Here is a 17,584-nt window from a genome sequence, read left to right on the forward strand (position 1 = left end):
TATTTATGAATAATAACTACTTTCTGGTCGTAACGATGATTTCTGGAAAGAGACTCTGGTTTTGAATTTTTCTGATGTATTTCTTGTTTCTTTGAGTCTAGTCTCATTATTATGGAGAGAAGTCAGAAATCTGTACAGCTGTAACTCACAACCAAACTGTCCTGAAGGACGAGCAGCGCTGCAGGTCAGAGGAACAACATGTATTTCTGATTTTGGGGTGAACTGTCCCTTTACGGTCCGTGTGAAGCTGACGGAGCTCCTGACCTCGTTGCGTTGTGTTGAAGGCTACAGGAGCAGTGAAACATCTCGGTGTCCCCGAGCTGGACCTCTGTGAGGTCCTGACCGTGACCTCTGACCTCTGAGTGAGAGGAGGACAGACGGAGGACGAGACGAGTCTCAGCAGTAAAACTGTTTCATGTTCTGGACTTTAAACTCGGCCACATTCCTCACATTCCTGCCTCTGAATCGACCCCCTCCTCTTCATCTCTGAGGAGGTTTTTTTTATCTCCACCGAGCCTCAGCTGGTTGACCTCTGACCCCGGCACCTGCAGACGGAGGAGTGCGCTCTCTGACGCGTCCCACGCCGTTCTGGACCGGTTTACTGTGCCGCTCCGGACCAGACACCGAGATGATGAACTGTTGAACTTCAGTCAGTGTCAGTGTGGACCAGGACTGCAACCAGTGATTTATTTCATCGTCAATTAATCTGCTCTACTTAATCGAGAAAAGATTTATTATTGATTGATTATATATCAATTGATAATGTGTTTTATATCACAGTTTTAGAGGATTAGTTTTCTGACGCTCACTCTTCATCCAAAGTTTTTAAATCACATTCTCTTTTCTTTTTTCTCAGTTACTCTGACACCAAACTCCATTTTAAAATGTGGTTATTTTATTTTTCATCACTCAGAGAAACACAACAGAACGTGTTAAACTCTGATGACAAATAATCCTTCATTTCTGTTGTCTACTGAAAAATTCAGCACCAAAATGAATCAGTTTTTTTTCTCTTGAAAGTTGAGGTCAGTGATCGTTGGAGTGAATGATCAGGTTTTGTGCAGCAGGACTGGCTCAGAGTAATCTGATTACTGAAGTAAGTTGTTGTAGCTGGTCTGTTTCTCCTGAAGACTGATGACGTCTGAGTCTTCCTCAGCCTCCCTGATTGTCTCCACCGTGTCCTTTTGTGTCTTGGTTGTCTTGAATCATACAAATGTGGACAACAGCAGAGAGCACATGTTGTCTCTGTCTCTGCTGGAGGACTGTCCCGTTGTCTCTGTCTCTTCTGGAGGACTGTCCCGTTGTCTCTGTCTCTGCTGGAGGACTGTCCTGTTGTCTCTGTCTCTGCTGGAGGACCGTCCTGTTGTCTCTGTCTCTGCTGGAGGACCGTCCTGTTGTCTCTGTCTCTGCTGGAGGACTGTCCTGTTGTCTCTGTCTCTGCTGGAGGACTGTCCTGTTGTCTCTGTCTCTGCTGGAGGACCGTCCTGTTGTCTCTGTCTCTGCTGGAGGACCGTCCTGTTGTCTGGGACAGGAGGAGAGGACTCAGGTTGTTCACTCACTCTGTCCTCCAGCTGCGGTCCAGTGTAGTCAGAAAAACATGGAAAAGTGCAGCGGAGCGTTCGTTCAGGTCCGAATCCCGAGTCAGAAACTCGTGGAAGATGCATCAAGTGTGTAGAGAAACTTGCTGTAAGTCACTTTCATTCAGGTGGTTTGTTTTTGATAGAAGTCACTTCCAGCCTCCTCTTCCTCCTCTTCCTCCTCTCCTCCTCTTCCTCCTCTTCCTCCTCTCCTGCTCTTCCTCCTCTTCCTCCTCTTCCTCCTCTCCTCCTCTTCCTCCTCTTCCTCCTCTTCCTCCTCTTCCTCCTCCTCCTCCTCCTCTTCCTCCTCCTCCTCCTCTTCCTGCCTGTTTTAAAGTCACCGTTTGTTCGGGTGCTGGAAGACCTTGAAAACACTTGAATTTTAATGTGATGTTTTCAGGGTTTGAAAAGTGTTTGGATTTTGGATGAAGTGCTTCAATCTGCTTCACACTGTAATCACATTACTTTTATAATTCACTGTCTGACTGAATCGTTTGGTTTTTAGGCAGAAATTAGTCGAGGACAGTGTCAGACTTTGTTTTTATTTGTCACACTCCTGCAGAATCTTGGAGAATATCTCAGTTTTTTCTCATAAATTTGTGAGTGTAAGTTTATGACTCTAATTTTGGATTATTAAACTCCTCTACCAGCACAGCTGGTAAAAAAGAAAATCAGAAATGAATCACAGTTTCTTTTTTTTAAAGAAGCGACCATCTTGAAATGTGACATCACCGATCATTAGAGCTCAGCATCATTTGTTTTTTATGAAACTTCAATAATTAAAACAAAATTTCTTAGATTTTTTGGAAGCGGTTTATTAAACCGCGTGTTTGTGTGTGAATGATCAGGTTTTGTGCAGCAGGACTGGCTCACAGTAATCTGATTACTGAAGTAAACACAGAGAGGCGACCTTTGACCTTTGCCGTGCTCACTACCTGCTGCTTGTTCTGTCAGTGATGTCGTGCCTCCTCTGCACGTGACGTCGGCGGCGTCCTCTGGCAGATGGACGACTCGATGCGTGGAGGACGAGGCTCGCTCATGCCCACACGTCCAAAAGTCAAAGCGGCCATTGTTCGTTCCTCCAGAGAAGAATGCGATGAGGTCATGGGAGGAAATTTAATTGGACCGCTCAGCGAGCCGGGGTGTCCCCCCTGGACGTTCCTCCTCCTCCTCCTCCTCCTCCTCTCGACCCCGAGGCTCCGCTCCACCGGCGGGAAGAGGAGTCACAGGAATGCACTGTAAAAAAAAATCATCTGTTCTGACATCTCTGTCACAGAACACTGACGGTTCCACCTGCTTCAGTGTTTCAGGAACCTTCTAGAAAAGAACGTCAGGATCTCTGAGCAACATATCGATGTTTTATCATGAGAGTCGATGTCGTTATATGGTGATTCAGTACTTCAGTCTGTGTGCTCCACGTTTGGACCTGTTTTTCTAAGTCTTTCTTGTAACATTATAGATTAATCAGCTGACCATTTTCTTCATTAATCAATTAGTTTTTGGTCCAAAAAAATGTCCTCAAGTGTCTTGTTTTGTCCACAACTCAAAGATCATCAGTTTACTGTCAGAGACGAGGAAAGAAACCAGCAAATATTCACATTTAAGAAACTGAAATCAGAGAATTTTGACTTTTTTTGTTGAAAGAATTACTCAAATTGATTGATCGATTATCAAATGAAAAAAAAGTCCTGATATTGATACATCAAATGATATTCTTTATACAGAATATAGAATATATACATAAACACGTTTCCCCATCAGAAATGATCTGTCTGACAGAAAGGTAAATATACTGAACATTTAAACTGATACTGACTGTTTTTGTCCACGGCGGTACTTTATTTACTTTCCCTCCATAAAAACTCTGAACTGTCCGAGGGGAAGTTTTGTCTCCAGCATCCTGAAGGACAGCAGAGCTCATTGCTTCCTGTCCTCCTCCTCCTCAGTCCTAATCTGTCCTCCTGTCCTCCTCCTGTCGTCCTCCTCCTCAGTCCTAATCTGTCCTCCTGTCCTCCTCCTGTCCTCCTCCTCCTCAGTCCTAATCTGTCCTCCTGTCCTCCTCCTCCTCAGTCCTAATCTGTCCTCCTGTCCTCCTCCTCAGTCCTAATCTGTCCTCCTCAAGGACGTCCTCCTCGTTAAAATCTGTCTTCTCTCTGTGTGAAGACAAACATCTGCATCTTCATCAGGAGACTCAGACTTACTCCTCAGAACAAAGACGATCACATGAGACCAGAGCTGCAACTAAGGATTATTTTCATCGGTGATTGATCCATCCGTCCATTTTCTCTATTAATCGATCAGTTATTTGGTCCATGAAATGTTGATCATATTCCAAGATGACGTCCTCAAATGTCTTATTGTCCACAACCAAAAATATTCACTTCACTGTCAGAGTTAAAAAGAACATGTATTTTTAAATTATAATTGATTAATTGATTAGTTGTTGCAGCTCTAGATGTGACTTCTGTCTAATGTCTCTGATAGAGCTGCAACAATTAATCAAATAATCAAATCAAATTAATCTGCATCTATTTTGCCAATTGATTAATTGTTTTGAGTCGTTTTTCATTAAAAAAAAGTCTAAATTCTCTGATTTCAGTTTCATAAATGTGAATATTTTCTGGTTTCTTTCCTCTCTGACAGTAAACTGAATGTCTTTGAGTTGTGGACAAAACATTTGATGATGTCATCTTGGACTTTGATCAACATTTTCTGACATTTTATGGACAAAACAACTAATTGATTAATGGAGAAAATGATGGACAGATTAATTGATGATGTAAGTATTGCTTGTTTGCAGCCCTGCTCTCTGACTGACAGGATAATAAAACCCTCCAGCTGATTATTTCTGCATGTTTTCCTCCAGTTATTAGTTTCAGGTGATAAATCACAGCGCGTCAGATTCAGATAATCGTTTTTATTTCTCCTCGGAGCTTCTTCAGTGTCTGTGTCTCCGTTCTCTTATCAAACTGTGGTTCTGCTGACTGAGTAGAAGGTCTGGTCTGCAGAGGCTTCGTCCCCCGACACGTCTCGACGTGTCTGATGACTTGACGGACCGCAGGAAACCAGAGCGAGCGCGAAGGCAAAGAGTTGAGACAAGACGAGACAGGCTGCAGGAGGACGGAGGCTGCTCTCGGCTCCTCAGGTTCCTCGTTCACATCCAGCGAGGTCACGTTAGAAAAAAAGAAAATTCTCTGATCAGACGCTCATTTACAGTTTTAATGTCTTTAAACCCTAAAGACTCAAACAAAACGATGACGATCAGACGATGATGGACTGTAATCTTCAGTCATTCAGTGACAAACAATCTGATTTCATCACTTATCTTCAGTTTTTTTAAATAAAGAAATAGTTTTCTAGTTATTTCAAAGAGGTTTTGTGAAGAAAATCTGACATTTTCTGTTGCTGTCAGGAGAAGAACTGTCTGTTTTATGAGATGAAGATAATCGGCTTCAGTATTTTGTCGATTGAGTCGATTGAAGGGAAATTAGTCACCAAGCAGAAATGTGAAACATCGTCTGGTTTCAGCTTCTTAAATGTTGATTTGCTGCTTTCTTTTGTCATTTTGGACAGTGAATGAAGAGTCTGTGTCACTTTGGGTTCTGAGAAACTGTAAAGAGGATTTTTCACCTTTTTTTTTATTTGAACTCTTTATAGAGTTAAATAATGTTCAGTTGCAGTTCTGCTAAAGATAACAAGAAAATATTTATTTCAAAAAAGATCTTTTTCTTTCAAAATGATGACAAATTTCTGAGAAATGATTTTGTTATTTAGAGAAAAAGATCTTTTGTTGAAGAGAAAATTATTCTGCTTTAACTTCGTTAACTTAATCCGATCTTTGTTTTAATTTTTTTAGACTAAACAAATGATTGATTATCTGTGAAAATAATCAGCAGAGTCATTGATAACCAGAGTAATCAATAGTAAATGTCGTTTTCTCCACAACAAATAATTTGATCTTTTATCATAAAAATCTCCTGATGTAAACAGATTCTTAATTTCAGGTTTTTAAATGATCGTCCTGAGTTCAACAGTTTATTCTGACTGAAGTGAACGTCCGGTCAGAGGTCGGCGGTCTGTTGCTCATGGACACTTCAGCAGCGCCTGAAGCTCGGACAGAAAATCCCCTCTGCTCACTCGGTTGTCATGTCTTCCATATCTGGGCAGGAAAAAACTCCCAGCAGCCCCCTCTCTCCTCTCTCCTCTGTGGACTCTTTCTTTGTGCGTCCATCGCTCTGCTGTCCGGCGTCACTCTGCCCGGCGGAAACACATTCCAGCCGGTTCATTCCTGCCGTCACCGTGTGTCTCCCCCCTCCCTCCCCTCCCCCAAACAGTCTTAGAGAGAAAAGCTCCTTCCCCTCCGAGCCTGGAGGCTCTTTTCATGTGCAGACCTGACTGTGGGCCCCCTGAGGAGAGGCTCCCGGGGTCAGCGCCCCACAATACACGGGTTAGCTCCGCTTAAAGCAAAACCAGCTAATTGACGACGTCGATGTTTGTTCCTCAGCGGTGAGGTTTGGTTCAGGAGGGTCTTAACGGCGGCTTAAATCTGCTGCAAGACAGACAGACACACAGACAGACAGGCAGACACACAGACAGACAGACAGACAGACAGACACAGACAGACAGACACACAGACAGACAGACAGACAGACAGACAGACACACAGACAGACAGACAGACAGACAGACACACAGACAGACAGACACAGACAGACAGACACACAGACAGACAGACAGACAGACAGACAGACTAGTTCTCTGGTGGCTTAAAGGTTGAGTTCACAGTTTTTTTTTAAATTATACCGTTTCCTGTTTATAACCAGAGGAAGACGACCTGTCAGGAGTCACAAACAGTTTTGTTTCATTTCTGCAGCATCTTATTTTGGATTTGATCAAGTCTGATCACATGATTCACATTCAGACAGTTAAATCTAGAAGAGCATCTCGTTCTCATGTCATAAATATCATGAACAACATAAGTGAAATTCATGATATTATCCAGAAAATTCTTTTCAAGGTTTATAAAGTGCTCAGATTTTGGATTTACTGCATTATATTTAAATAATAAATGTCTGTCTGGCTGAATAGTTCACTTTTTATTTAAAGAAATAAAGGAGCCTGATTTCTCTAGTTATGATTTATTGATCCCCCTGATTCTAAAACCAAACTAGTCTTCTCAGAAAAGTTGAAAACCCGCAGCCTCTCAACTTGTTAAAACACTTTTGTTTGCGAGCTCTTATTTTGGTAGAATTCTTAAATCCGTGTCTTCCTGTCTGGTCAACTTTGTGTTTGTGGAAATGAGTTTCATCCTGGTGTGTGGAAACATGAATATTTTCACCACATGGATTTTTACACTTTTATTGTAGCCAAGCTCTGCATCGTTAAAATGATGGAAAATTTGAATGGAGTTTGGTTTGAAAACAGAGACTCTGCTGTGGCTGAGTGTTCCTGTCTGTTGTGAGGAGCTGCTGTAGAATCAGCAGTAAAATGATATAAAATTTGAATGGAGTTTGGTTTGAAAGTCGTCCTGTCTGTTGTGAGGAGCTGCTGTAGCGTCAGCAGGTCGTCTGTTTCCCCGCAGAGAGCCGAGCCGCTCGTGTTTGAAGGGTTTTGTTCTCTCGTCATATGGGACGAGAACATAAATGCGTACAGCGTGCTCTTTGTTTGCGCTCTCGACTGTAAAATTCTTGCCCTCATCAATACGGCGATTGTTCTGGAGGAGGAGGAGGCAGAATTCCTCCTGACTTCATGCTGCTGCAGAGTCGAGCAGAGACGGACGCTCAGATCATCATCATCATCATCATCATCATCATCATCATCATCATCATCATCAGCTCTCAAGACTCATCAGGTCCCTCTGACTCGTCTGCACTCAGAAACACCAACCTTTAATCCAGAGTCTGTCACGTGTGGAGGGTCAGCCGCTGACAGGAAATGTAAATGACACACTCAGCTCTGATTGGATGGTTATTCGCTCACTTTGACACAATTATCAGGGTTATTTTTGGCCCTTTACATTCAAACAATACATCCTCAGTTATGGTGCAACACTTCAAACAAGAGGCGGGGCCTGAGGGAACCAGTCACAGTGCTTTAATTTGTCACATGACTTTGTTCCTCACATGGTTCAGCTCAGTCGTCTCTCACCACAGAAATACTCTGAGAAAAATCTTCTTCTGTCATTTTACAATCTGGAGAAAATTAGTAAAGTTAATTTTTAATTTTATTTCACTTCATTTGATGTTTAATTGATGGAAAACTGTTAAAATGTAAATGTTGCCTTCAAGTGACACCCTAACATTATGAATTCCCACCATGACATGTTTATATACTGTTGAACTGATGTAAAGCACCGATATTTATTTTATTTATTTTAACTTCAAAGCAGTGAGTTTCTTTCTTTGTCTTTTTCAATTTCAGATGGTAAAAATTCTCTGATTCGTTTCTTAACTGTGAATATTTTCTGGTTTCTTCACTGACGTCTGACAGTAAACTGAATGTCCTGCGTGTTGATCAACGTTTTTCACCGTCTTCTGATATTTTATGGATCAAACAACTGATCGATTAATTGAGAAAATAATCAACAGATGAACCGATAATGAAAAGAATCGTCAGTTGCAGCTCTGCTGTTTATTTGAAGCGACAGCTGACCTGACAGTCAACCATCCAATCAGAATCACACGTCCAGTGAAGACGTTTGAACTGGTCTTTAACTGGTTTTAACTGGTCTTAATCCAGACAAACAGACTCAAAGTGAACCAGCAGGAAACAGGAAATGACACGTCCTGATGTATAGACAGAATTTATATTTCCTCTGATCTTTAACGTCACATCATCCAGCTGTGCATTGCACTTTTTATTTTTTTGAAGACTTTTATTGAGGAAACACTCCTCCAGCTCTGAGTGTCCTCTGGTCTTGTGTCCCAGCAGCCACCTGGACGCTCAGTTCAGGGCCGCGTCCTCTTTGTCTCCTCCGTGTTGTTTGTCTTCTGATTGCTGCGCCAACAGACGCCTTTGTCCCGTGTGTGAGGATGTGGAGGCGTTCTGTCAGTGGCAGAGTGTGTGTTCCTGCCGGCTGGCGTCTGTCCCCCGTCCACCGCTGAGTTCCTCTTTATGAAACGCCGCTTCACGCCGGCGCTTTGATCTGAGGCCAGAGGGACGTTTTCACAGAGAAAAAAGATGCTTCACATCACAGATGTTGGCCGTCATGTTTGAATCAAACTTTTGTTCTGAGGCAAGTCTTTAAAACTCCTCACACAGCTGCAGCTCAGATCTCACTTCACGTTCAAGTGGACATCCCAAAGTGTTCAGAGACGCCAAATCGACCACGATGTTCTTCTTAAACGTCTCAAAAACTGTGATGTTATCACAGACGCGGCTCTGGACTGGTTCCAGGTCAACCTTGCGTTCTTGTGGTGTTCATCAAGGGTCACATTTTATTCTTTATTCTTTATTTTATTCTCCATTTATTTGCTTCAGTCGGGTGAAATAATCTGCAGATATAATATTATTTTACGTTGTTATGCAGATGACACTTAAATTTACGTTCCAAACTGACAAACTGTCTCAGCTCAGGGCTTTTCTCTCAGATATAAAGTGTCGCAGACGAGACCTGTGGCCTTAAAAAGAACCTGTGGATCGAACATTTAACAGTCGGCCTGCGATCTGCCTGTCATATTCACTTCACTTATTACCACAGTAGTGCAGTCTTGTGATACCGTGGTCACATGATGCTCACGGCGAGGCTGAGCTCATTACCATCAGCTGGTAGCTGCTCTTTAAACCCCCTGGTGGTGAGTCGCACACGTTACACGTCATCAACACGTCACAGTCGCGTCCTGCTGACTCGACCTTTAACACTGGACTTCTGGGGTTGATACTGATACTGAGAATAAGAAAATTATTATCAATATATGGGCCTTTGTTTTTTACACAGAATGAAGAATTTTTACAAAAGTGACAAACACATGTAATGGATTAAAAATAAATTTTATTGTCTAGAAAGTAAACAACAGTAGACTTGTTCTGAAAGTTTTAATATATTTTAAAGTATAAATTAGATAAGAAGGAGAAGAAGAAGAAGAAGAAGAAGAAATTCATGTTACAGCGGCTCAAAAAGTACAGGCAGAAAAAAAGGGTGAGTAACAATAGAAAGATAAAATATATATATAAGAATTAAGAAATATAAAATATAAAAAGAGCAAAAACTACACTTAAAGTAGAGAAAGGGGTTCTGTAGTTAGCTGCTGCTAAATATATGAATATAATGAAAAATGATCAGATGTACATAAAATGCTAACAAATAAAAACAACGTCTATTAAGATCTGAAAAAAAACAAAACAAGTTTATGTATCGGTGCGTATCTGACAGTGAAACACACACTGCTCATTGTTTGAGTCTCAGTCTCCACCCTGAGTGTAAAATGTTACAGCTTCTTATTAACCTTGACCCAACACACACACACACACACACACACACACACACACACACACACACACACACACACACACACACACACAGTGGGAGGTGTGTTTGCAGTTGCTTCATTGTTTCCTGTAATAAACTAGTCTTTTGTCAACCTCCCGTCTCTCCTATCAGCTGCTTCACCTTTATTTGTCGTGGTCACAGAGGGGCCCCCGGGGGGCGGGGCCCCTGTCAGCACGCTGTTTACAGAGCAGATTCTTTGGCTGAGCAAACAGCCATACCCCCCACCGCCCGGCCGACCCGGCCGACTCAAACATGGCGGCGTTCCTTCACACGCTGACTGACGGCTCCTCTGCTCGCCGGCCGGCCTGCTCAGACTCGCCAAATATGTGTCGAGCGGAGAGCGGACGCAGACGCCGCTCTGAGTGTCAGGAGTTAAAGGACCAGACCGCAGTTTTAGCATGTTCCAACTCTGCTTTACATTCCAGCTGAACAGATGAGCAGCTCTTAGAGAGAATCAGTCTGCTGTCACTTTGTTTCCTGGAAAATCAGAAAGACCAAATCAAAGGTCATGTTTCATGAACTTTATGTCGGTGTCTTCTGCTCGCGTTCAAATGATCTGAATTCAGTTTGTTTAGAAACATAAGAAGCGATGTTGTAAGTTTACTTTATTTCATTCAGTAGAAACTCGTTTCAGCAGCCAGAAAAAAACACAACAAACAGATCAAAGTAAATATTTATAAAGAGCCATAACATTGAAAAAAGACTTAACTTTAAGAAATAAAGTTTAAATGATCACCTGAGAGTTTCTTTCTTCCTGTGTCTGTGTTTTCTGCAGGTAAAGCCTTCGACATCACCTACGTGCGGCTCAAGTTCCACACCAGCCGTCCGGAGAGCTTCGCCATCTACAAGCGCACCAGCGAGGGGGGCCCCTGGGTACCGTACCAGTACTACAGCGGCTCCTGCGAGAAGACGTACCAGAAGGCGAGCCGCGGCTTCATCCGCACCGGCGAGGACGAGCAGCAGGCGCTCTGCACCGACGACTTCAGTGACATCTCGCCGCTCACCGGCGGGAATGTGGCCTTCTCTACGCTGGAGGGTCGACCCAGCGCCTACAACTTCGACAACAGCCCCGTCCTCCAGGTGAGAGCCGCACGACGTCCACGCAGACGGAACAGGAAGTGCTGTTTCCTCGTCTGAATATAAAGACCAGGATGTGATATTGATGCTGTAAACTCAGCAGCATGTTTATGAATGTTTATGAATGTTTATGAATGTTTATGAATGTTCTGACACACAGAGCAGGTGAAGACATCCTCGTTCAGGAAAAACTGAACCAGTCAGCTGTTCGCTCATTCGCTCCTTCACATCGCCTCCATGTGAACTTTGACAGCTGTGGTCTGTAATGTTGCCGTGGTTACAAGTTGGGTAGCAGCTGAATTTCAAACGGTGATTAAAGCTGAACAACGTGTGTGTTAATTAAAGGCTAACGTACAGTGAACAGATCAGGGTCTGGGTCAGATCAGATCATTACATTTACCTAACAAAAAAAATCAATAATTTGACACAAAATATTGATTTTGAAATGATATTTGTGGATTTAAAAATCATCTTTGTGCTCCTCCAGAGTTTGTGATCAGAACTGCATCTATCCAAAAAAAAACAGACCTCAGAATGTTCTAACTGACCAATCAGAATGGAGCATTTAAGAAAGCCAGGTCTTAAAGTACACCTGCCGTCCAATCAGAAGAGAGTATTCACCCAGACTGTGGTATAACTAACGATAACGGTGTCATTAATAACAAGGATTTTCTTAAAAATATTAGATTAGAGAAACGTCTGATGAACGAAACTTTTCCTGTGAATCTTCTTGTGACAGCTCAGCGACCTTTTGTGGGTTCCTGACCCACAGGTTGGGAACCATTGCCGGGGCGGGGGGAGGGGGGTGCAGTAGAACGTCTGTAATCATCAGCGATGGTAATTCCTTGATTTGATTCAGTTAGAAGTAGAGACGGGGTAATAAAACGACATTAAAGATGAAAGTGTGTCTGAAGGTCGCGGTCTGAGCGTGGAGGCGTGTTCCGGCCGCTCGCCTGCGTGTGAATAATGAAATGAGAGCAGAGACAGACGGCGGTCTGTGGGCTCCTCTGCCTGTGACTAACATGATTAACGTGTGCAGCAGCAGCGGAGAACTCTCTCTGTTCTATCTTTAGAACCAGTTAAACCCGCCGTCGTCCACATCTCATCACAAGACTGAGGAGCCGCTGGCGTTCTCCTCCTCAGCAGAGTGACGCTCGCCGTTAACGTGTCCACTGATCACTCCTCCCTCGTCTTCATCTTCTTCTCTCCTCAACGCAGCTTCATTAACAGAATTAAAATCTTTATCCATCTAGAATCTAAAACTCATATTTTCTGACTTTTCTGTTTTCTTTTTGAGATTACTGGAAATCTGTACTCGAGTACAAATATAGTTACATTACTGAAAAATGACTCAACTGCAAGTAGAAAAAAACTACTTCTGTAAAAGTACATAGACGTACTTTTATTTTTAAACCTTTAATGTTTGTATTATCACTAGCAGCTGTTTCTCATTGGTCCGTTTGTGATCAGATCGTCTTATTGGCTACAAAAACATATATGAAGGATTTAGATATTAAAATTGAAATGATAGGCTCAGATATGATTTTAATCAGATTTTATCATGTAATCAATTATTAAATTCTTCTCAGAAGTGAATATTTTCTTAAGACAGGATGTTACTAAAGTTTTGGAAAACAAAGCTTAAGCTCATCAAAGCTCATCATTTTCTGACATTTTACAGATCAAACCACTAATTAATAATCGATCAATCAAGAAAATAATGGACAGATTAATCAGTGTTGAAAATAATTATTAGTTACAGCCCTAAAGCGTACTTGAATTGGAAAAAAAAACTCACAAAAGCAGAAGTACAAGTCTGTCTGTGATGGTCAGTGTGTCACCTACAGTAGTACAATATATTTAGAATATTTTCACCCCTTTATCTTTCTGTCAGACAGACTTCCTCTGATCGGGAACCACCATTATCTATTATGTCATCAGATATCACTCTCTCCAAACCAACCAAACTCCATAATCAAAAACACTCATTTTTACCTCATAGAACACAGGAGTTGTTGTTCTGCTGCTGCCTCCATCTGTCAGTTTGTTCATGTTATTGTGTGACTTCAGTGAATCTGAACTCACCTTTTCAAACACAGAAGTCAAACAGTAACAAACAAACTATCAGGTGGAGGCTTCAGTGGATCAGAAACTCCTGTGTTCTGTGAGGTAAAATGACTGATTTTGTCAGTGGAGTTTGGTTGGTTCGGGGAGTGACATTTGGTTTATATAACTGCTATTTCCTGTCAGAAAAGTCTGTCTGACAGCGAGGTAAAGTGGTGAAAATATTATACATTTTTATATATATGTATGTACATTTTTTAGCTGTCTAAAATGCGTGTTGTTGTTGACCTTGTCCACAGCAGGACATTGTTTAGCTTCTTACACCAGAACTCCTGTTGCTTCTCCGTCTCCATGTCGACACGCTGACTGTGATGAAGAACTTCAGAGTCCCACTGAATTAATCTGAACTGTCCCTTTAACCTTCATCTCACTGTGAGACACTGTCCTGTCTCTCTCTCTAGATGGGATGTGTTCAGGTTCTCTCATCCTTGTTCTACTGAGGAGCAGACCGCTGCGATGGTACTTTAATTTTTTTCCCAGCAGTCCGTTCTGCTGGTCAGGTTGCAGGTCTGATGCTGCCAAGTGTTGTGACATGTTGCTAGGCGACGCCCCCGGATTTCCCACTGCAGCAGCAGCTCAGTTTGGCTCGAGCGACCTGCAGCTGGAACACTTCTTTCTCTTCTCCTCCTCCTCACTCACTTCTTCCTCCCCTCCCCTCTCCTCTCCTCCCCTCTCCTCTCCTCCGTTCTCCTCTCCTCTCCTCTCCTCTCCTCTCCTCTCCTCCCCTCCCCTCCCCTCCCCTCCCCTCCCCTCTCCTCTCCTCTCCTCTCCTCTCCTCTCCTCCCCTCCCCTCTCCTCTCCTCCCCTCTCCTCTCCTCCGTTCTCCTCTCCTCTCCTCTCCTCTCCTCTCCTCTCCTCTCCTCTCCTCCCCTCTCCTCTCCTCCGTTCTCCTCTCCTCTCCTCTCCTCTCCTCTCCTCTCCTCTCCTCTCCTCCCCTCTCCTCTCCTCTCCTCTCCTCTCCTCTCCTCCCCTCCCCTCCCCTCTCCTCTCCTCTCCTCTCCTCTCCTCTCCTCTCCTCTCCTCCCCTCTCCTCTCCTCTCCTCCCCTCTCCTCTCCTCCGTTCTCCTCTCCTCTCCTCTCCTCTCCTCTCCTCTCCTCTCCTCTCCTCTCCTCTCCTCCCCTCTCCTCTCCTCTCCTCTCCTCTCCTCTCCTCTCCTCCGTTCTCCTCTCCTCTCCTCTCCTCCCCTCTCCTCTCCTCTCCTCTCCTCTCCTCTCCTCTCCTCTCCTCTCCTCTCCTCCCCTCTCCTCTCCTCTCCTCTCCTCCCCTCCTCTCCCTCAGTATGTTTGTGTTTCCATGTTTCTTCACTCTGAGGCTGTTGCTCAATAAGTGGAGAGCAGAGTCTCTGTTTTCATTCGTCTCCCCTGGCTGGTTGTTGCATCATGTTTGGAGCTGCTTCTCTGCTCACAGGTTGGTTCTTAAATGTGGAGAAAAACTGTATTTTTTTGTCCGTGATCAATGACTGAAACAGGAGGAGTCATGTGTCCACTGTCAGCTCTTACCACAGTTCAAAAAATAAACTTTAGATCAAGAAAAAGCATCTGACTGGGACTCAGAGGGTGGAGAGATATTTAGATAAAACAACCAGTTCCTGCAGGGCTGCACAATTAATCAAATATAGAAATCACAATCTGGCTTCCTGCAATTTTCAAATCCCAGGAGGTGAAATATTTGTTAAAGACCAAATAGTTTTTAAATTTATAAACGAATGAACGTGGTGAGACAGAGACGTCCTGTCCTACACATCAGATTCTACACACTTAAAAAACATCTTGGTTCAGATTCCTGCATAATAATCATATAATAATATAATAATAATATTTTATTAAAATAAGAATAATGATGTAAAAATGATCATTACGTCAAATGTTACTAATCATATCATCATTGCAATATCAGTCTTTGTGGCACAAATCAATGTTAATAAGGGCCTTACTAATACTTCATATGAAGTGTGACACAAAGACACTGAACTCCTGACAGGATGAACTTTACATCCACAGAGTTACAAACAGCTGATCAGCTGACAGCGGAGGACTCGTCCTCACTTGTTATTGATGATTTATAATGTTGAACTCATCCTGCGTTCCTGCAGTGTTCCTGCAGTGTTCCTGCAGTGTTCCTGCAGTGTTCCTGCAGAGCTTCAGTCTGGGTTGGAGGCGGTCAGGGGAAGCTACAGCCTGTGGCTCCAACTCACTAGTCAGACTGCTGGACTCATTTTTAAATGTTACGTATTGTTCCTTTAAGTTGTTGCTAAGTCGGAGCTTTTAAATAACTAATAACTATCAGGGGACTTTTATTGTGAAGAATTTACAGGAAATGAAATGTGCTTATTCACCATTTTACAGCCACTCAACTCGAGACCAGTCATTAGTTCGAGGTGTTTGAACCGGAAACATAGTTGACTGCTGAGCGTCATTTCCACGTCATCAAATACCAACATTTTGTGTCTGTAAAAATGTTCTGAGCAGAAAAATAATGACAAAATAAGAAAAGACAGACAGAGGGCTGCAGACACAGACACCAGAACAGGAATGGGATCTGCACATTTGTTTTTTTTTTGTTTTTTGTTCACAGTTTACAGAGCACCTCTGAGTCTGTCTGCGCTCTGCTCTGCTGGAGGGCCGATGTCACATTTTCTGATCTTTATGAAGCAGGATCATTTTTAAACCTGAGCAGGTCGCCTGGTTTCGCCTCAGCAGTGATGAGAGCTTCAGGTCTCACAGCCTCCTGGATGTGGTTCTGTCTCTGTCGTTCTTTCCTTCCATCACAGACTCTCCTCCTCCATGTAAATGAACAGATTTAGCTCCGCAGCTCAGCTGTAAACTTCCTTATTTGACTTGTCGGCATGAAGCTATTTATACTGAAGCTGTGGACTCTTTTTGGAGGCGGCGGTCAGACGGCTGTTTGTCGCTCTCTGACATTCCTGCTGTCTGTCATCTCTGAGTGGGAAATAACCACCAGCTGAGACGGTCCACCTTCACAGCCCGTCTGGCTGCTCACCAGCTATCGCTCAGTTTTATTCTCGAGCTGCGGTTCCCGAGCCGTTTTGGCTTGTGACCCCTTCAAATAAAGCAGCGTCTACTTGCAGCCACACAGGTGTCACATATCTGTGAGCTGAGTTTCACCTCCAAACTCCACCGTTTGGCTCGCAAGAGATAAAACGGTCGACTGCAGCCCGAAATATTTTTCATTGTCAGTCAGTTATTTTTTGATTGATGAAATAATCTTTTAAAAAGAGCCATCAGAGGTTTGCTGCGCTCATGTCATGTCTCGTTTTGTTCAACGAGAGCCTAAAGCTCAACACAGCGCTCAACAATAAGGACTGCCTGTCTGTCTGGTGCAAGTAACATGTTCCATCGGACAAATAACCCGGACAGCTCTCCAAAAAAAGTTCACGGCAGAGTCTGAGTCAACTCATCAAGCTGTCAGGTCGCTCCAGAATTATTTAACAGAAGTTTTACCTGACAGAAATCAAGTTTGAGTCATATAGAGCTGTTTTTTTTTACCTCCTCTCCCTCCAGTTAGTTCTAGAGCTGCAGCAAAAAAATCTTCTTAAATGTGAATATTTTCTGGTTTCTTTCCTCCTCTCTGACAGTAAACTGAATATCTTTGAGTTGTGGACAAAACAAGATATTTGAGGACGTCGTCTTGGACTCTGGGAAACAACGATCGACATTTTTCACCATTTTCTGACATTTTATAGAGAAACAGCAAATCGATTAATTGAGAAAATAACTGGCAGATTAATGGACAGTGAAAATAATTGTTGGCAGATTCAGTTCCTGTTGGGAAAAAGGTGAAAATATTCTATTTTATTGATTTTTTTAAGTAACTAAATTCCATTTTGCTGCTGCGTGCGTCTCCAGCAGGCCACAGCAGGACGTCTCTGAGCTTCCTGTCGGGACTCCTGAGACAGCTGTCAATCAAACGTGATGTGACACGCCCACACAGCCTGAGAAATGATCCAAACAGTAAAATGAGCCGTTTTTGAATCAGGGTCACTAATAGTTCTGAACATTTATTTCCACTCAGATCTATGTGCTCAATGAGACACTAAACTTTGATATCATATATTTTTACTATTTAAAGCCACAGAGACTGTAAATTAAATTTAGATCTATAAAGTCTCAAGTTTAACACCGACTGTTATTTCTGTGCAGAGTTTGTTGACGTCTTCCTCTGCAGCCATGAAACCCTTCAGCTTCCTGCTGACCTACACCGACTCCCTCATATACTGAACTTTGTACCAAGTAAAGTAAACAAGGAGAAACAAGTGTCTCAGGATTGTTCTTGTACTAAAGTACATGAAGACGTTCCA

The 17,584-nt window shown here is 43.0% G+C and overlaps 1 protein-coding gene across 1 annotated transcript in view; it reads left to right on the forward strand.

Moving 5' to 3' along the window:
- lamc1 (laminin, gamma 1) overlaps positions 1–17,584 on the forward strand; it is a 62,530-nt gene that overhangs the window by 18,422 nt on the left and 26,524 nt on the right. The window contains exon 2 of the mRNA XM_084732382.1: positions 10,840–11,144. Within this exon, the coding sequence (XP_084588508.1) occupies positions 10,840–11,144 (305 nt within the window). The remainder of the gene's footprint in view (positions 1–10,839; positions 11,145–17,584) is intronic.

The sequence above is a fragment of the Lutjanus erythropterus genome, chromosome 12 (genome assembly GCF_056507025.1).
Source record: "Lutjanus erythropterus isolate fLutEry1 chromosome 12, fLutEry1.hap2, whole genome shotgun sequence".
Classification (NCBI taxonomy): domain Eukaryota; kingdom Metazoa; phylum Chordata; class Actinopteri; order Lutjaniformes; family Lutjanidae; genus Lutjanus; species Lutjanus erythropterus.